Source organism: Mixophyes fleayi, chromosome 4 (genome assembly GCF_038048845.1).
Source record: "Mixophyes fleayi isolate aMixFle1 chromosome 4, aMixFle1.hap1, whole genome shotgun sequence".
NCBI lineage: Eukaryota > Metazoa > Chordata > Amphibia > Anura > Limnodynastidae > Mixophyes > Mixophyes fleayi.
The window spans coordinates 96121574-96142542 of NC_134405.1; the positions used below are offsets into that span (position 1 = coordinate 96121574).

The 20969-nt window shown below is 39.5% G+C and overlaps 2 protein-coding genes across 7 annotated transcripts in view; one reads left to right on the plus strand and one right to left on the minus strand.

The window, feature by feature from the left end:
• Positions 1-516: 516 nt before the first annotated feature.
• Positions 517-4094, minus strand: PEX11A (peroxisomal biogenesis factor 11 alpha). Of its 6 annotated transcripts, none has more exons than XM_075207783.1 (4): positions 3920-4094; positions 3344-3460; positions 3034-3149; positions 517-2183 (listed from the first exon to the last, which is right to left on the minus strand). In XM_075207783.1, exons 2-4 carry the CDS (start codon positions 3397-3399, stop codon positions 1618-1620), a joined length of 738 nt encoding a protein of 245 aa, XP_075063884.1. In that variant the 5' UTR covers positions 3400-3460; positions 3920-4094; the 3' UTR covers positions 517-1617. The 6 variants fall into 6 exon arrangements, with proteins under 6 accessions (XP_075063884.1, XP_075063883.1, XP_075063885.1 ...); XM_075207782.1 differs by having other exon boundaries at positions 3344-3465; XM_075207784.1 differs by having other exon boundaries at positions 3904-4094.
• A 567-nt stretch (positions 4095-4661) lies between these two features.
• The window catches only part of WDR93 (WD repeat domain 93), a 29347-nt gene continuing 13039 nt past the window's right edge, over positions 4662-20969 (plus strand). Inside the window, exons 1-8 of the mRNA XM_075205196.1 lie at positions 4662-4727; positions 7227-7589; positions 8866-9067; positions 9781-9845; positions 10151-10229; positions 11644-11723; positions 15917-16001; positions 16999-17182. Of these exons, the coding sequence (XP_075061297.1) occupies positions 7323-7589; positions 8866-9067; positions 9781-9845; positions 10151-10229; positions 11644-11723; positions 15917-16001; positions 16999-17182 (962 nt within the window). The 5' untranslated portion in view covers positions 4662-4727; positions 7227-7322. The remainder of the gene's footprint in view (positions 4728-7226; positions 7590-8865; positions 9068-9780; positions 9846-10150; positions 10230-11643; positions 11724-15916; positions 16002-16998; positions 17183-20969) is intronic.

Here is a 20969-nt window from a genome sequence, read left to right on the forward strand (position 1 = left end):
ATAAGTGTTTCTCCACCTATGGTACATGTATCCCCAGAGGTAGTTCAGACAATTTCTACTTGTTAAATTAAACAAAAATTATAATTGAATGTTAGGAATATATAAAACACATTTAAAACAAATAATTATGTTTAATAGTAAGGTAGAAAACGTATGCACTTTATCAGGTTCTAAGATTACATATTCACACAATAGGGGACGCTTGACATGACAAGTTGAGTAACCCTGGTTTACACAATTAAAAAAGACGATTAGTAAATTTCACATATTTACGATTGTTTACAAGTCTAACTTCATTTATCATGTACTCTCCGAGTATACTGCTTCTAAAAATTAACAGTAGTAGAAAATTATGAAGAATTTCAAATTGCATCTTCTATAATCCATATTAAATACAGCACCACATCTATAAAACACAAACACTAAGGGGGGTATTCAATTGTTAGCCAGACCGCTAAAATCCCGCGCTCTTAAAATATTACCGTTAATACGGTAACATCTTGCGAGTAAATTACCGTATTGACGGTAATATTTTTCGAGCGCGGGATTTTAGCGGTTCTCGCTAACAATTGAATACCCCCCTAAGGGGCATATTCAATTGTCCGGGTTACTCTCTAAGGTAACACGGCGTTGAAAGTATTACTGTTGTTACGGTAATTCTAAGCCGGATTTCAGCTCACAGCTCCGAGCTGAAAGCCGGCGTTAAAGGTACCATAATAACGGTAATTACGCACACTATTACCGCAATAACGGTAATAGTGCGCAAGTCGCGTTACTTTTGCGAGTAACGCGGACAATTGAATATGCCCCTAAAAGACCACTCTCAAAAATGCAGCTTTATAAAGTTACTGCAGTTTCAGTGCATATCAACTCCTAAAATTAGATTTGTAAAACCTACTGCTATTGCACTAGTAACCACATTAATTAAAATAGTGTTCATTAAGAAAAGATATAGCAACTCATTTAAGCACATGCTTAACCCTTTAGTGCAACCACAATGTAGCTGTGCAATGTTTTGTGCACCAGGAGCAGTTACATTCTGTTGAAATTAGAGCAGTGACTGCAGTACCTGCTCCTTGGTTGCCCGCCATTACATCACTCCTGCACAGTGTTCATAATAGAATGCTGTGCGTTGCAAGCAGGCTCTATTACGACCAATCTGGAAACCTTGGTGAAGTCATCTCTGGGGGTTTCATAGAGGAGAAACCCCCTGGACCAGAGAGGGTCTCTACACTATAACCCTAATATTAGAGCTTGCTTTTACAATATGTTAGATGTCCTGTATACAAAAACTATTTGTATACAATTCCTGAAAAATATACAAATATCAACTTTAAATTTCAGTGTACAAATAAGCTATCAAGTATTTGTATGCTACATGAAAAACCAGCCAGTATTTAACTTATGTGCAAAATAGAAAACTAATTTTCACCCCTTTCATTTTAACATGGTTTTGTCCATGAGACATAAGTAAGAAATTTCTTGCCTAAGTTCCTTAATGAATCAGGCCCTTAAAAATTATGATCTCTGGTCTTCATTTGCTCTACATAAGTACAATTTTCATTTGTAGCAACCAGCAGCATTATGAAATTTTGTCCCCTTTCTTAGTAATCCCAATCAGTGTTTTAGTTTTAACAATGGATTTGCAACTGTAATGATACCCACAAGTGAAGATACCAGGCCACATACGCCAATGAAACCTTGATTGGTTTTGTAAACACCCAAGCGGTCCAGAGGACTGAAAAGATCACACACATTCTTTATTGTGTCCAATAAGACAGGTGGGTGGTTCTTTAGGCTCAAGAAGAGTACAAATAAGAAATTTTCAAGGCTTTTCATCAGGGCATTGTTAGAGTTTAGATTAGCGTCACACTCTGCATCGCTGTGCAAGTGTCTTCTCTCTTTAGCCTCTTTCTCCATGCACTGTCTTATTACATACAAATCCCTGGCTATGTGAAACAGGAGAGAAGAGAAATAACACTGGGAAGCTCGATGTCGCCATTTCTCCTTGTCGATGTCAGATACTAGACCCGCACTTCTCGCCCACAGGACAGAGTCACAGGTAAAATAAAGAACGCGGTTTAAATTGACAGCAGTTAAGCAGTAACATAAGATGGGATCTGACAGCTGTATAGCAGCTTTTGCAGCTTCAAAGGCATGCACCACGTTGCCTAGTCGGAACACTGAAAGACAACAAGCACGGTTAATCATTTATCTCTCAGATGAGCACAGTCATAAAGGTTACCAAAGTTTAGGTTCACAGAGCAAGTTCAGATAATTCTAAGCACATTTCACATTCTTTAGCCAATAGCACAAATCTAGAAACCATCTTGGTCTTTTTGTCTTCAAAACAGAGAGGAACTTAAATTTGGCACTTTGATTCATAATAAAGCAGAACTTTTAACATTTAAGATGGTTCCAGGATTTGTCTTGTCCTATAGTCATTTTATACAGCAAGATTAATAATGATTAATAAAGATTCATTGTTAATGTAGCAGTCATCACTTACAATTACCATTTAAAGGAATTCTAACCTCAAAATACTATTTGCTTAATTGTGCCTGGTATAATGGAATCCATATACTAGATATAGTTTTATACTATCCATCTAAACAGATGAGTAAACATAGGGAGATCTATTTTATGAATCCTTGGCCTGTACTCTCACATTTACAGACTTGGCTACTTCTCTGATGAGATCATATTCTCCCTGCAACACTCGGGCATGAGTGAAAGATATTGCACTTTCAGAGTTTATTAGCGGATTATGACAAAAGAGGCACAAACAGTGCCAAGCTAGTGAAATATAGGCTCGGAAAGCAGATTTACAAATACTTTATAGAAGCCAAATAAAGTACTCACTATTTTTTTTATACATGAATCCCTATATATCAGAATAATTATATTAGGCAAATGCAAAATAACAGGTTGGTGTACCTTTAAATGGTGTTGAAATAATTAGTAAAATAGGGTATAAAGAAAATGAAGCTATGGCAACTAGTGGAGATTATCACAGCCAGGACCAGTACTTACATTTACGCCCAGAACTCATGTTAGATTCCACTCGTTTGAGCTTCATTACCACTTTCTCTCTGCCAGGTTTATTTTCTAAAATATAACTAAGCAACATGCATGCATACTGAATAGCTCTGAAATGGAAAAAAATGAGTATGATGTTTTTTATGGAAAAACAAAAAAGTGGATTCCTGATTTTTCTTCTTTTGTTCATTCAACATTACACTGACTCTCACAGTAAAATTGACACACTATTCACCAAAAATGTCTAAAACAGTCATTACTGAAATTGGACAGTAACTGATTAAGGTTCACATTAAAACTGTACCTGAAAAGTCGATCTCTCCCTTGACTTTGGTTTGTAAACTTCACAAATGAATCCATGATTAGCAGTACTGTCCACACCGTATTATTGTACTCTGCTGTTACAGGTTTAATTTGTTACCTGTACTAGGGGAAAATTAGAAATTAATTTGAAAGGGTCTTAAAAGTAAACAATACACTCACAAATATTGTATGGCTTGAATTATTAGAACATGTGATGGGTTTAACAAAGGTTGTACAATGCTTCTGTATGCTAAAATAAAATGTCAGTTTTCACAAACTAAGTAAAAATCTCAGTCTCCCACTCTATATCAAGCCCTTCCACACTTTATTTGGCTTAAATCTAACTTTTAAGCATTTAAAAGCAAAAACAATTGCTAGGTCCACCTTTTCTAGAATTGATTTTATTGGCCTTATAATCTAAGTTAGGGTTTTGCCTTATTAATAACATTTATCAAGTCCCATTTTAAGATAACAACTATACCAGTAGCCCATTCATTGATGTGGGACACAAGTTAACAACCCCCAACTAAAAATTGCAGTATAAGTCCTCCAGCTCTGCACCTAATGAGATAATTACAGGTTGGTGAAATGACCAGCAGCAGCCAGCGGGTCACAGAGACACAGGAGTACGCTGCACAGTACGGCTGCTGTACGGACACTCTTGTACGGACACTGCTCGGTTCATATCAGTCTCCTCATAGGAATAGTGCAGTGACAGCCGCATGGTTACGTCATAGCGCCACTCCTACACATTCCGCCAGAAACAGGCAACCTGTAAGAAAGGTTCCACCACTTATAATATCTTATATACAAAGGGGCCACATTATCAAAACAATGGCTCAGGTGCATGTATATATACACACATCGAACCTGCCGTATTTAGGATCCCCTTTCAAACGTGTATCTGTAACCTTAAAGAGCAGGTCATTGATGCAATCCCGGGTTATGGGAATTTATCCCAGTATTTTTTAATATTCGCAAACTGCATACAATTCTGTATATGGAATATGGTGTTCTATAGTAACATTTATTAAAGATGGATGTTTAAAATATTTTTTTAAAAAATGGCATTATGATCATATTCATTTAACTTACGTAAGACTATGTGATGTGCTTGGAGTAACCTAAGTGGAAAATATTTTAAAATGTCAGCAACCATCCATGACACAGGGAACCTGCCCACCGAGAGCTGCAGAGCCGCAGGGAGCCCAAGCTGTTCATGTGTAGAAACTTCTGATAACAATGTAACAATTAGACTTGTATTCAGTATAGGGCAGTCTATGTCCGGCTCTGTATATCTGTCTCTTCCTGTGCTTGTGGTTACTATGGTGACGAGTAAACAAGGGACGTATCGTGCTGATGAATGCTGGCTCGTAATACAGCGGGTGAGGATGATTTATAGATAAATGTTATTATACTACATCCAGGGCCATCTTTTCTATTGGGCACGATGCCCGGGGGCCCCACGTGCAAGGGGGCCTCATAGGCAGGGCTCTTAATGAGAATAAATAATCCTGCAAAAGAAAAAAACCTGCAACAAAAACCTACAAGGGTCACTGAGCAAGTACATCTATCTATCTCTATCTCAATATATCTATATCTGTATACATCTATATATCTATATCTAGGGGCCACGATGCACTGCTTTGCCCGGGGGCCCATAATGTTGTTAAGATGGCCCTGACTACATCCAATACCACTACTGCAATTGATAGAACAATGTTTATCTATATCAAATTGCTGAGCATGCCCCATTGTAATCATATCAAATTAACAACATCACAGAAATTAAGTTGCATTTTGAACCACATGAATATCTGTTTTGCTATAATTGTTATAACTAAAAGGTAAGAGGGCAAAAGCAAGATAGACACTCACTCTGCGCCGGATCCACACTGAATTCACACACACCCAGATCCATAAAAATAGCTGGACCCACACTAAATACACAAAAAAAGCCTATACCTACTGAAAAATTAAAATGCTCACTAATTTAACACAGAAAGCTGGATAAACACTAATTTCCACATTAAATTCATAAGGATCCAACTTTTTCTGCGGATCCGGGTGTGGTTGTGTGAATTTAGTGTGAATCTGGATGTGTTTGTGTGAATCTGTCTTTTTATGTGAATTTGGTATGGATCTGGCTTTTTGTATGAATTTAGTATGGATCACACTTTTCGTGTTACTCTGGCTTTTTGTGTGGATACAGTAGGATTTGCCATTTAACCACACCACACTAAAAGTAATTTATGAACATGGCACAAATACCATTCATTTTTTCGTTACACTACTTAATATGTCTTTTTCTGTGCATCTGTGCCCATTTTTATGGGAATGTGCCTCACCTAGTTATTCTTATTAATAATACCTATACAATACACCATTGTAGATGTTTATATAAATTGTATTTAGAGGGTATGCGATATGTGTGCATTATACGAAAATAAAGTGTGTGGCATGCTGTTCAGGTGAAGCCAAATACAGAACTAGAATTGGAAGACACAATGGGGAACATCTATAAATTCTGGTGTAAAAGTAAATGCAAAAAAAATAATAATTGAACCCATAGCAAATAATCAGACCCCTGTTTTCAATTTCTCTGCTGCATTAAAAGTATAGAATGGGATTGGTTCATGCTTGCAACTTTTTTATTGTCCCCTCCGGGTGATCGCGGAGGGGATGTGAAGCATAACTGTGGAGAGGGGCGTTGCACTGCTAATTGCGTAATTTCGGCCTACTCGCGCAGCTCAATATCGCAATTGAGTCATTGTGCTGCGGGGACAGTGCCAAAATGATGAAATTCGCAATTAATTGTGTAATTTTGGCCCCCATCTCGCCCACTTCACTAGGAAGTGGTCAGGATGTGGGAGAATTGCCTTCTCTCCCAGGAGTCCAGGAGCCCTACCCAGAATTCGGGAGTCTCTCGGAAATCCCTGGAGAGTTGGTAAGTATGGATTGGTTGCTATGTACTACAGTACTTTTTCTGCATAGTTACATGTGCACCAGCTTCCATAAATATCCCCCCATATATTTACAGTGCCAAGATAAATATCACCTACCCATGTTTTTTTGTTTATATTCTTTCCTCCACTTAAGAATACACATGGAGTATTCACCCTCTTCCATATAACATTTTCTCTGATATATTTTGTTTGTTACAGAAGTGGCCACTATATACATCTATGGAGAAGCATGCATACACAAATATTTTATCCTGTAATCTCATTGACAGTATTTAAATAGTATTCAGATCCTAAGCCCAGCATTGTCTGGGAAAACCGATATTGTTGATATCTGGAAATTGGCACCCTTAACAACTAAGACAACTAATTTTATTGCACATATTCTTATAGTCTCTAGGAAGCTGTATAAGACTGCTCAGGAAAATGTATGATCTTATAATCTACTATATAAATGCCTAGTGGCGTGTGTGGAAAAAAAAACCCAAGCTGCAGCGCCACCTGCTGGGCAGAGTTATACACTGACCTATATATTTCTTGAAGGAGAAGTGACAGTTGGGAGTGGTTGGTGGTTGCCGGGGGTGACAGTGGGGAGTTTTTAACACCTTAAGTAGCTTGATGAAGGATGTGGCGATGAAGATGAAGGATGAGGTGATGGAGAAAAATGATGAGGTGGTGACATGTGGACAAAACCACGTTAAAAAAGGGCGCTTGCGTCGGGAAGGAGGCCTGGGCTAGGCCCAAATGCATGACAAGAACCTTTTTAACACCTTAAGTAGCTTGATTTGACTAGAATGCATGAGTATCATGCACGGGTTAACTTGTAGTACACATATTGAGTGTGAATTTTGGTTTAATCATAGTCTAAATAATGTAAATCGATACATACACCAGTTCCTAGTTTTTTATTTTATTTCTCAGGTGGATCCACATTTATGAGAGCATCAATCTGCAGTAATTAGATAAGGACCAGTTTACAGACACTGTTCTCTCTCTTCCCCTGCTGGAGCCCACAGCATGCCGCTGTATATTAGGAAAGGGCTATTAGAAATACCTCCTGGTTCTGAGAAAGACTGGGCCAATGAAGAACAGGAGGAAGATTATTTCCTGAGGGATCCAGACCAAGCACAAGACTGTCTGCCGCAACCCTATCGGATGATTGCAAAATTAGTAGAGTTTCTAGTTGACCAGGCCCTTGAAATTATCAAGATACGTGAGGAGAACCGTGAAGCAGAGAAACTCAAGGCGAAAATTAACATCTTTCAGCCAGCTGCGGAAATCCATGTAATGATTGTTTATGTTAAATTATATTTTTGTTCAAAATGCTCTTGAAACATTAGCAATCCAAGGTTACACATACGAGGGAATATCTTTTTTTTTGTTTTTATTATTTTTGTATGGAGTTTTACAAAACAACATATGCAGAACATACCAAACATTATACATATGAATAACAAGATGTTTACAAACATTGAGGAAAACTCAGAATTACAGAAGTTTAATAAGTATGTTATAATAAGGGAATAAGAATATTGTTTTTTGGAGGGGGGGGGACAAACATGGGGAGAGAAATAAAGGTTGGGGGGGATGGGAGATAGGGGATTGCTACTTATTAAACTGTGAATCAAACAATGGAGAAGGGAATAAATGATATGCATAGTTGTGAGAAAGTGGGTCTAGGTTATGCATGTCTCTCATGTAGATATAAAAGTCATCCAAACATATAGTAAACGTGTTATAAGTACGGGGGTTTGTCAAATGGTTGTTAATGGGGGTTCGGCATTGTAGTAATTCGTTCAGGAAGACCACGTGTTTTTGAAATTCACTGGTTTGTCTTTGAGGACAGCTGTGATGCTTTCCATTTTATAGATTGACCAAACTTTGTTGATAGTGATTGAGAGCGAGGGGGGAAAGCGGCAACTAAGGGAATATCTTTTATATTAACATAATTGAACTTGTAGGTCCTGATAAATGAAAATAAGGAATTCCTATTGCCAAGATATGCGTATGGCACTATACACATACTTGTTAGACCGCAGTGATAATTTGTCACATTTGTGCTGATTTTACTATTATTTATTGTTGTTTGTACACAACTGTGTATAGAGATGATTCCTAGATGTTAGGATTTTAGGTGTATTGACTATTTGGCTCCTAAGATTTGTCCTGCCTTCTCTAATGATATAACAGATTGTGAGCATGCACAGAAAGCAGATTGCTCATGCACGTCCTACATACAGCAATAATAGTAAGATCTCATTGGATATAATTGTCTTCTAAATAAAAGTGTGGGTAACTGAACTATGTGTGGAAGCTGCAATGTCTAATAAAGTATTAAAGATTATTATAGATACATAAATTAAATAGCCCCCCCCTCCCCAGTAGCAAAATAAAATAATTCTGAATATGGTTGAATACTTGCTGGGACATCCAAGCATAACACTTGAACTAAATGTTTCTGAAACCTGGCAGTACCATTATTATTTTATGTCTATTCTATATACTGTGTGACATTTTGTTCTTTAACCGGATAACTGAATGGTGTTTTCTGCATCTCTAGGTGTCCAGAAGAGTTAATTGTGTGGCTGCAGGGGGTTCTGGGACATATTTATTTGTCGGCCTTTCGGAAGGACTTGCAGTGTACAGCTTATCTGATCATGACTGGGTTTGCGGTTGGGAAGCAAGTAACCTAGACGTTTGTAGTCTGAGTGTGAGCCTTGTGCACAACCAAGTCTACCTCCTCAGTACAGTGGATGATATGGGTAATGTTTATTTCCTTTCTATCAAACTGTTAAACTGATTGAATAGAGACATTATGTAAATCCTATGATACATGATGGAGTGGATCTGTTTAGTGGGGTGGTTTACCAATTATATTGACCACCAGAGACTGAAGACGTCTCCCCACCAAGATTCCACAGCTTGATCCCCCGACAGTAGAAGAAAAGATCATTTCCTGAGCATCCTCCACATCACAGCACAAAGTGAGCGACAGACCTCTAGTGAGAGACAGAGGCCTATGATACATTTTTAAGCAGCTGTTGGAAGGAGGTAGCTGGTACTTCATGTGTTCTTAACCTCTTAGTGCCGAGTTTCTTTTTGCTTAGATGTCAGTGTAAGCAGGCTTGTCATTGGCAGTCCAATTGCTAATTAATCGCTAAGCTTGCCTGCATAGCTGTTAAGTAGAGACAGAACAAGCCAGGCAATAACAATAAGCAGGAGGAGGTGGCTTCCATAGAACATGCATGCCTCCTGTGCTAACAACACCGCTGCCAGTTGTTTACTCAATAGCAGTGCACTATATTGCTAAGTGGAGGGAGCAATGTTGGCGGAGGGGACCACCCCTCTTCCTACTCTGCATCTGCCTCTGCTTTACCTACAAGTGGAAAGAAAATGTAAGGTTGAAATGTGTTATCAGAAAGGTCAGTGCCTCTATTGGTGTTACGGAATTGAAACACTACTCTCTTTTCTACAGGCATTGCCCGTCTCTTTTACTTTTCCGATGAGAACCTCCATTTACTAAAAGCCTTCAATGAACCGGTAGGATTTTTTTCTCTTTGGGGCATATTCAATTGTTTGAATATCCCGCTGTGTTAAAACTATTACCGTTATTACGGTAATAGTAAGCTGGATTTCAGCTCGCGGCTCAGGGAGCTGAAATCCAGCGAGAAAACTACCGTAATAACGTTTTTTATGCACACTATTACCTTAATAACGCTAATAGTGCGCAGAGCGCGAGATTTTCGGCGTTTCCGCCGACAATTGAATATGCCCCTTTATGTCAAAAAATAGACAGGGTAGTAAAAAATATGCAGGTTATTAAAAGTGTAATGTGTCTTTCACAGGAGGACATAAGTAAGCGGACAATTAGCATACAGTTTCAGGTGTCTGATGGAGGGGATTATGTTGGTGTTCTTTTGGAAGGTAAATTTAATTTAATGCATTGTAATACACAGTAAAGGTTACATTGTTGTTTAGGTTGAAAAATGAACATCAAGTTCTGCTACCCCACAATTATCCTATCCCTTATTATGTCACATGAGATAGTTTTGATTTAGTATATTATATACTATATATTATTGTATTTGTATTATGATAGAGTTTCTGCAGTAAATTCTATTCCATGAGAACTGCATTGATGTGTGTGTGGTCATAGGCAACAGAAAACATTGTGCCCTTGCGACCAAATAATTAAACATGAAACTTTGGCCGTAACATGTTTGGCCTCAGATCTGGTTGTTTGGTGGGTTTTCATGAGTGATTGCGATCAGCCAAAGGTGATTATGTAGGACATCAATATCTACAATGGAGGAGGGGGGCACTTCCGAATTAGGTGTAAAAAGAAAGTTGAAAAACAAAAATGAAATACAATTTTTTATTGGCAAAGACATTTTTAAACAGTCAAATCCATCTACATACGTGTGGCATGCCCCTGACACTATCTTTGCTATAATAACAGTTTCGCTCTGTGTTTTAAGTTGGCCCTTAAAGATGGAGTTTATATGCCAAGTAGACCTGTAAAACCAGTAACTATGTTGAATGAATGCCAGCTACAAATATTTATGTGGCCAGGTTAATAACCAATAAGACTGGCAAATATATTATCTCCAGCTTTGACAAAAGAACTAAATGAAAGAACAGGAAGGAATGAAGAGGAAAACTAGTTGACCTCCTAGCTAAATGGGATATTCATCACCAACATACTTCCAAACTCTGCCCTGTACCATCTTCAGCAGCCGCCCTTATCCAATCTCTAGCGCTAACCAGTACCTAGGGCTTAAGATTTTTTTCCCCCTCATACAACTATTATTTATTGCTTTGTATATGTTCACCTGCAATCTGCATTGCTTTATCTTTCTGGCTTCTGCTGTGTTTATCAGCAAATCCCTTTATATCTTCCAGGTTGAGTTACTTAGTTTCATTCCGCTTGGATACCACACAATTTAGCAGCACTCTATGCTAAGTTCACTTTCATTCATTGCCTAGTTGAAAACCATTAAGAGCTAAATCTACTAAAGGCTAGTTTTAGGTGGATTTTCTGACCAAATTATTTATGATGAGGAAATACTTGTAGTGCCACGTGAGCAGTATGAATGGTGCTCCCATCAGGAAATAATAAGAGTTGTGCCCATCATAAATAATTGTTGCCACCGTTAGCAATCTGTGGGCAGGGATTACTGAGGTTTTAAATAAAATTAGAGTGCAATAATCAATGTAAAATCACCCCGAACCTTAGAAGTTTAACCCCACATTAATTGCAACTTTATAGAGCGCTTTCTGAAATTTTAAGATCTTTTTATTATATTAATAATGTTTTTTGTTTTGTTCCAAAACACAGGTGGTGGGGAATGTTGGCTGGAAGTGTACAAGCTGCCCAATGATACATGGCTGAGGGAGCTGGAGCATTCCCTGGCTACTGTAAGCACCAAGCACACTGCTATCAGTCAGTAGATGAGCACTCTAGTACTGAGAGTATGATGTGTTATGGTATTTGTAGCTGGATCACATAGGAATAACTTATTGTAGATATTTATTTTAATTAAGGGTGCAGAACACCGCTGTGTGTCATTGCAAATGTACTGATATTTTTTTATATGTGAGTTTCGGTATAGGAAATGTATTGATTTCTAATGTATTATGCCAGGTTATAGGAAGCAAGAAATAAGTAAGACTTTTCATTGCAGAAGTGGCAAAAAAAACTACTTTAGCCTGAAGGCCCAGCAGGAGGTCGTTACCTGTTGTCACATCTTATTAGAGAGACAGGAACCTGTCTGAACAATGTAGACTCAGGATACAAGTAGTTTAGGATATCACAGATTGCTGTGAATTTTTTAAATTGCTTTAACTCCACGTCTAGAGAAATATCACAACCTGATGTTAAATTATCTGATGTGATATCAGACAATTTGGTGCCTGGTTGGATCAGGGGGCTGGTTTACCCCCTGCCAGGATTTGTGTCAGAATCTGTATAAAAAGGAGCTCTACTTAACCATGTAGTATCATTATTCCATCTGTACTTCTGGAGATCACTAGTAACTTAAATTAGTGTATGTAACTGTTCTTATTAGGACACTTGAGCTAATAAACATCACTGCTTCAAGAGCTAGCTTTGACACCTACCTACCTGCTGTAATTCCTGTGACCTGCAGATTAGACCAAATTTAATCCGTTATGTGGCTGTTGTAAGGTTGGGACCCAGAATTCCAGTACCAACGCTCTGTCCGCTACCTGCAGCTCTGGCCACTGTGATAGGCCAGAGGGAACCATCCATAGAAACGCTGATCTAAAGGAAGAGGTAATGAGTACCAACCCAGGTGCCCAGCGAGTGGGTACACTAGCAGTGAGAGTTACCCAGAAGTATCCGGTTCTAGGAGCCTACTGGTGGCAGCAGAAAAAAGCCCCTCCTACTGTGGCTAGAGGGGCGCAATTTGGGATAAAGAAAGGGAACGGTGGCAAGGCAAGCCCAGCCAGTTCCCAGCAACACAGGGACAGGGTGGCATAGGACATCCACCCTGTCACAGTATTGACATAGGTACATTGACAAGCCGCATTTATTAATATGAGTGGAGATCGGACATTGTCTTTATTACTGCGTGTCTGAATCTGCTTATTACAGTGGCTGAATGCAAAAAGTCAGCAGAAAAATGTAAAATGTATCCCACTAAAGTACAGGAGGGATAATGTTGGAAGCAAGAGAACATGGCTTCTTTTTTGTGCAGTGAAAGGCGGTGTGTCGTCTGTAAAATGGGGAAGGCTTCCCTCAATGCGCCTCCTTCACCCCGGCAAGCTCGTTTAAATTATCCAATCCTACAAAAAGAGTCTTGTTTTTCCAGTTATGTGCAAAACTTGGCGCTTAACCTGGGGGTAAATGTATCAATATGCGGGTTCTTCAACACCCGCGTGTTCAGCCTCTTCCGCGATTAAATTTCACGCGGCGCTGCATTGTAAAGGGAAGTTAACCCTTTACAATGCAGTGCCGCTTGAAATTTAATCGCGGAAGAGGCTGAACACGCGGGTGTTGAAGAACCCGCATATTGATACATTTACCCCCTGGACTTTGCTAAATGCGTCCCAGATCTGCCCATCTCATACCATTGGATGTAAAAGCTTTTGCATTTTGCACCCAATAAGACATTGTCATTTTGGTCAACAAATCCATGTGTTTACCTGTAAAATCAGTTATATTTCTGTAGATGTAGTAGGCATGTTATATCACAAAGGAGTGTTTGCAATTTTTGCAAACTTTTGTAAATGACCCAAAGGGGTACATTTATCAAGCTGTGAGCCTCTGGCGGTTTGAAAAGTGGTTGCTATAGGCAACATCTCCAATCAGATTCGGTTCTAGGAGCCTACTGGTGGCAGCAGAAAAAAGCCCCTCCTACTGTGGCTAGAGGGGCGCAATTTGGGATAAAGAAAGGGAACGGTGGCAAGGCAAGCCCAGCCAGTTCTCAGCAACACAGGGACAGGGTGGCATAGGACATCCACCCTGTCACAGTATTGACATAGGTACATTGACAAGCCGCATTTATTAATATGAGTGGAGATCGGACATTGTCTTTATTACTGCGTGTCTGAATCTGCTTATTACAGTGGCTGAATGCAAAAAGTCAGCAGAAAAATGTAAAATGTATCCCACTAAAGTACAGGAGGGATAATGTTGGAAGCAAGAGAACATGGCTTCTTTTTTGTGCAGTGAAAGGCGGTGTGTCGTCTGTAAAATGGGGAAGGCTTCCCTAAATGCGCCTCCTTCACCCGGGCAAGCTCGTTTAAATTATCCAATCCTACAAAAGGAGTCTTGTTTTTCCAGTTATGTGCAAAACTTGGCGCTTAACCTGGGGGTAAATATATCAATATGCGGGTTCTTCAACACCCGCGTGTTCAGCCTCTTCCGCGATTAAATTTCACGCGGCGCTGCATTGTAAAGGGAAGTTAACCCTTTACAATGCAGTGCCGCTTGAAATTTAATCGCGGAAGAGGCTGAACACGCGGGTGTTGAAGAACCCGCATATTGATACATTTACCCCCTGGACTTTGCTAAATGCGTCCCAGATCTGCCCATCTCATACCATTGGATGTAAAAGCTTTTGCATTTTGCACCCAATAAGACATTGTCATTTTGGTCAACAAATCCATGTGTTTACCTGTAAAATCAGTTATATTTCTGTAGATGTAGTAGGCATGTTATATCACAAAGGAGTGTTTGCAGTTTTTGCAAACTTTTGTAAATGACCCAAAGGGGTACATTTATCAAGCTGTGAGCCTCTGGCGGTTTGAAAAGTGGTTGCTATAGGCAACATCTCCAATCAGATTCTTGTTATCATTTTTTTAGTACATTCAACAAAATGATAATTCAGGCTCATAGAGTATAATATATAGTAAATTGAAAATAAATAATGTTATATAATGTTAGACTTCAAACAGAACAAATTACTGAAATGATTCAAACTCGAATTTCAGAATCACATTTTGCTATTCATGATTTTATATTATGCTTTCATACACTGATACTCAGAACTGGATGACTGCAGTTGACAATCGGTGCTTTAGACATAGGAGGTGCAGGCAGCACTGAGAATCAAAATGATCTCTTTTATAAATGATTTAGGCATTAGGAACAACATTAGACCTTTGTGAATACAACCTTTAGTTATTTCCCATTAGGAGTGATATTACCAAAACCGACTTTGTTCTGTTGTGCATAAGGCCATTAGTGTTTCATATACTGATCTATGACATGTCACAATAAATATGAACACATATAATAAAGGCCTGTAATAAGGGTGGAAGAGCATTGTAGCCTGGGGCACAGAGTCTGAAATGAGTCCATTAACAAACCCATGTATTTATGGGCAGCTTGTCCTTTTAATATGTTCCTACTACTTTCCTTTTACTCCTTGTAAACTTCCTTAGACCACTCAGTTGGGTTACTCTCCAGGCCCCCATAAATGAATTTGTATTATCTGTGCACATTATCTCACAGTAGGGATCATTCATGCTTAATGATGTTATTAGTCTATCAGTAAATTGCAGAGCACACACCTTAATAACTTCAGCAATCTCATTGCATTTCAAGAAATTTCTTTCACCTTTATAATCCAATAACCCGCCTGGAGGCAGGTTAGGAAATCTCGCCATTCTAGCATTAAAAATAAAATGTTGTTACTGTATGAAGATGCATGTGACCCAGAAACACAAAGTTAAGAAAGCAGTAATATGTATCTACATCAGATCAGTATATTATTATATATACTAGTTCTAATACACTGTATGGTATAATATCCACAAACACAGAACAGTCATCACTCAGACATAAAAGAACATACAATTTAGAGATATTTCTGTAATGTTTAATTAGTAGCATATGTATAAGTACCTGTATTTAAAACAAATTACACAGCACACCAAATGTTTCAAATATTAAGCATTGTTGACTTTCACAAATACTAAACTAATCACTAGAATGCTTTAAGTGCTCCTTGTCTTCTAGTATGGAATATGTTTCTTATAACAGTATTTTTTTTTCTATAGCTCAGACAGTTATATGGTGATTTTGTTTTCATTATTTATTCCTACTGCCAGTAACGTTTATTCCTGTGTCCCTTGCATTGCAGACAGCTAGCACTCCTGTTATGACCGAGCCAAAGGTCACACAACCAGTGCTTCTGATGAAGCTTAAACCACCTAAGTCATTGGCAGGTAACATAATGATTTATGTGGAACAAGTAGTAACCTGTCTTAATATAACATCAGCATATAATTGTAGTACATATGCTCTTGGATAATGTAAAACATAGAACATTCTGTGAATCTTGGTTGGATTGTGTGGGATCTAAATCGGAGCAAATGTAAACCTGGCTACACCTACCGCGGAATCAGCAGCAATATTGGGAAATTGGTCCAATATGGCAGCTTGTCAGGCCCCAAAAATGAGCCTGATGAGTGAATCACTGTAGTTTCTGCATATCATCCAGTTGTTAGTGTTTGTCAGGAGGCACCTGGTTTCACAGCTTCATGAATTTCATTACCAGTAGGCAGGGGCTGTCTGGGCTGGGGGGCAAGGGAGTATTTGCCCCCCTCGGTCGGTCTCATAGTGGGCTACCTTGGGTAGGGTCACTGGGCTACCTGCATTTTTTTCCTTTAGAATGTTCCTAATAGGCTGCTGAGCTGACTCTAACTTCCCTGGACAAAAAATGTGACAGTCAGCCCCTCCCAGTAGGCAATTTCATCAGAAGCTAGGAGGGTTCTGTATCACAATGCATTTATAGGTGAGGAGTTCTCATCCAGGTGTGTGTATTAATCACCTCTCACCAGCATAGCTGTGATTGTGGTGTTGATGAGGCTGTTGCTGGTGTCAGATTTTATAAAGACAAGAATACTGTATGTGTTGAATACAAAAGGGTATAACAAAGTCTAAAGTATGTATTTGTTCTTCCTTTGTGATTTTAAAAAATTACTATATTTCTAAATGTAGTAATTTGTTGTAATAAAGCTATTATTGATTTGCCAGTTCATTAGTGGTTCACCTTTAACGACAATAGTAGGGGGGTGGCTGGATAGTGTATTGTTGAATGGGCACAAACAACTGGCATTTATCAGTATGTTTTGCTATATTCATTAAACATCCATTGTATTTGCCATTTGAACTGATTCTCCTTCTGGAGGATATTTTAATCATATGGCATTTGTCATTTAGGAAGCTTATACAAAACAGCACAGGAGGCTGTGCAGAATAGTGAAGACAGCAATGTGTTTGGCACCGGACAGAATCACATAATCAGTTCTCATCAGTGGGATCAGCAAGAGGCAATATTTATGGGCATGTGTGAAAAGTACCTAAGATTGGATATGCCAAGGACGCCAGAAGGCGGGAAGTCCAGGTAAAGGAGTTGACCAATGCTAAGAAATCTTATGTATATCCCTACACACAGTAAATGAGTTACTACTTTGAGATGACTAGTTTTTTGTCTTGTAGTGCCCTCCAGCAACTTTTATTAATTACGTTTCTTTTATTTTCTCCCCTACTTCAGTGTTTTTAGCCAAGTGTTTATATCATTCAGCTGAGTTATTTTCATTGCCCTGGAATACAATATATTCCTGATCTACTCTGAGGTTATATCCATAGAACAACGCTGTCTGATGATATAAGTACATTGCTTAAAGTGCAAAGGATGCTAAAAATAAATGTATTTCATATATTTAGTCTTTTGAGTTGTTATTGTAGAGATTATTGTATTTATAAGTTAAGTTTATAAATTATTGTATTGATATGTGTGTTTTATTAAGTGTATTTATGTTTACTTTAGAACATGATGTCTTTTTTTATTCTGCACTATTCATCATAAGTTATATAATAAAAAAAATGCTTCATTTATTTGCTTGTTTATGTCATTGTGCAGCTTTTACTGATGTGACCAGGAGGTGGAGCCTCTTTTAGTGACATCAAAATAAAGAATATTCTGAGTAAATATGTTTATGGTATCAGTGGTATAATTTCATCTAATTGATGTAACTTACAGATTGTTATGCAGGCGGTGGGACAACTCTTTGAATGAAGGACACTTAGAGGTATATTTACTAAACGGCGGGTTTGGAAAAGTGTAGATGTTGCCTATAGCAACCAATCAGATTCTAGCTTTTATTTATTTAGTGCATCCTACAAAATGACAGCTAGAATCTGATCGGTTGCTATAGGCAACATCTTCACTTTTTCAAACCTGCCGTTTAGTAAATCTAGCCCTTAGTATGTATTGGTAGTTGAAATTACAGGATTTGTTCCTCTTTGGGACTTATGCACATATTTTTTGGCACAGTAAAATGATGAGGCTTAAGTTTGGTAGTTCTAGCAACTAGGTTAAAAAAATATTGTTAATTATTGCTAATTTTAAAGAAGACTAGAACAGGTTGCTGCATTTACAGATTGAGGAGGGATTTTATGGGAGCGGCACATTTATTCATGCCTTGCAGGAACGCAGCTCATTGTTTTGGCATCTATTCATGCATTTTGTAGGGATTTTCTCAAATTAACGCCCCATCTCTCAGCTCCCATGCCCCTCCAAACATCTCCAGCGAATTGCCTACACTCACTTCACACATTTCCTTTCTGCAAACAACATATTGGATCCTCTTCAGTCAGGCTTTCGCTCTCAACACTCCACAGAGACTACGCTGACCAAGGATGTCAATGATCTGATCACAGCTAAAACTAAAGGTGATTACTCTCTTCTAATTCTCCTGGATCGCTCTGCTGCATTCGACACTGTTGACCATTCTCTCCTTATACAGACGCTACAATTCTTAGGTTTTCAAGACACTGTCCTATCATGGTTCTCATGCTACCTATGTAATTGCTCTTTCAGTGTTAATTTCTCTGGAATAACCTTCCCTCTGCTTCCTTTATTAGTTGGAGTACCACAAGACTCAGTCCTAGGTCCTCTGCTATTTTCTATCTACACCACTTCTCTAGGAAAACTAATAGGCTCTTTTGGATTTCAGTATCAATTCTATGCCTATACAAATGATACACAAATTTATCTATCCTCTCCTGATCTCTCACCATCTGTGTTGTCTCGCATTACTCCCCAATATAAAATTCTTCTACTAACTTACAAGGCCAACAAAATTGTACCAACATACATTTGCTCACTTGTCTCAAAATATCTCCGAACTCAACACCTCCGCTCTGCACAAGATCTGCGTCTCTCTTTCACTCTCATCACTACCTGACATTTTTTTGGGCTGCACCTACTTTATGGAATTCACTCTCTCGACCCACAAGACATTCCTCTAGTCTTCAAACCTTCAAGCGATCTCTGAAAACCCACCTCTTCAGACAAGCTTATAATATTCCTCTACCACCCTCTTAATTTCCCTAGGTTACCCTGTTACCACCCTCTACACAGCTAACGCAAGACAACAACCCTCTGACCAACATAGTTGTGTGACTGATCATACAGCCCACTAAATAGTTTGTAACTTTTGCATTCTAGCTGGACAAATATTCAATATAATGCTAATTATCGCCCAATCTCACTTCTCCCCTGTGCCTCCAAATTACTTGAGCGGATTGTCTGCAGCCGCCTCACCAGATACCTCTCGGACAATTCCCTCCTCTACCCCCTTCACTCCACCGAAACTGCCCTGGCCAAAGTTACTAATGATCTCCTATCAGCCAAATCCAGGGGTCACTTCTCCCTACTCATACTCCTCAAACTCTCCGTGGCCTTCAACACCGTGGACCACCCCTTCCTGCTGCAAACTCTTCTCTCTCTCGGCCTCTCTGGATCTGGCCACGCCTGTTCACCTCATACCTTGCGAACCGCTCCTTCTCTGTATCCACGTCTGGTTCTTCCTCCACCCCCTCCCTGTAGGAGTTCCTCAGGGCTCTGTTCTCGGCCCTCTACTCTTTTTGCTCTATACTTCCTCCTTTGGTGCTCTCATCTCCTCCTTTGGTCTTCAGTATCACCTTTATGCTGACGACATTGAACTCTACTTCTCCTCGCCCGATCTTTTCTCCACCCTCCTCTCTTGTGTATCAGACTACCTCTCTGCCATCTCCTCCTGGATGTCCTCATGCTTTCTCAAAATTAACATCTCTAAAACTGAACTCATTGTCTTTCCTCCCCCTTGACTCCCCTCTAACCATGACCTCTCTATCATTGTTAATAACACCACCATCTCCTCTGTCACCCAACTCCGCACCCTGGGGTGACCCTCGACTCCTCTCTCTCTTTTGCCCCCCACATTCAATCCCTTGCCCAAGCCTGTCACTTCCAACTGCGCAGCATTGCCCACATCTGGCCCTTCCCCTCTCAGAATGCCACCAAAACTATCATCCACGCACTCATCGTCTCCTGCCTCAATTATTGCAACCTCCTCCTTACCGGCCTCCCCCACTCCCATCTCGTTCCCCTCCGCTCTATACTCAATGAGACTGCAAGACTCATCTTCCTTTCACTCCGCTCCTCCTCTACCTCCCCTCTCTGCCTTGCGTTACACTGGCTCCCTTTCTCATACAGAATCCTTTTCAAACTCCTTACCATCACTTACAAGGCTCTCTCCCAGTCTACTGCCCCCTATATCTCTAACCTCCTCTCCATTCACACTCCTGTCCGCTCCGTGTGCTCGGCCAATGAACGTCACCTCTGCTCCACTCTGATCACCTCTTCCAACTCCAGAATCCAAGACTTGTCCCGTGCAGCCCCCCTTCACTGGAATGACCTCCCTCGCTCCATCCGTCTCTCTCCTAATCTCTGCTCCCTCAAACAGAGCACTAAAAACTCACCTGTTCCTCAAAGCCTACCAACCATCCACTTAACCCCCTCATCTCCTCCGCTCGTTCTCCCCTCTCTCCTCCCAGCCCCCCTTTTCTCTCCCCCATGCTTCAACTGGCTCCCCTTTGTGCCTGATTTTTGTTTACCCTCCCTTAGGATGTAAGCTCGTATGAGCAGGGCCCTCCTGTCTCCATACCTGTTCTTCTGCTCTGTCTTTACTGCATTAGCCTGCCTGGAATACTGGTATTTTTTGTTTATTGTTCAGTACTGTTTCACCCTGTATAGTCTACTGTGTGTACTGAGTACGACGCTGTGGAAATCTTGTGGTGCCTAACAAATAGAGGATGATAATAATAATAATAATAATAATATTAATATGATGTAGCATTTACCC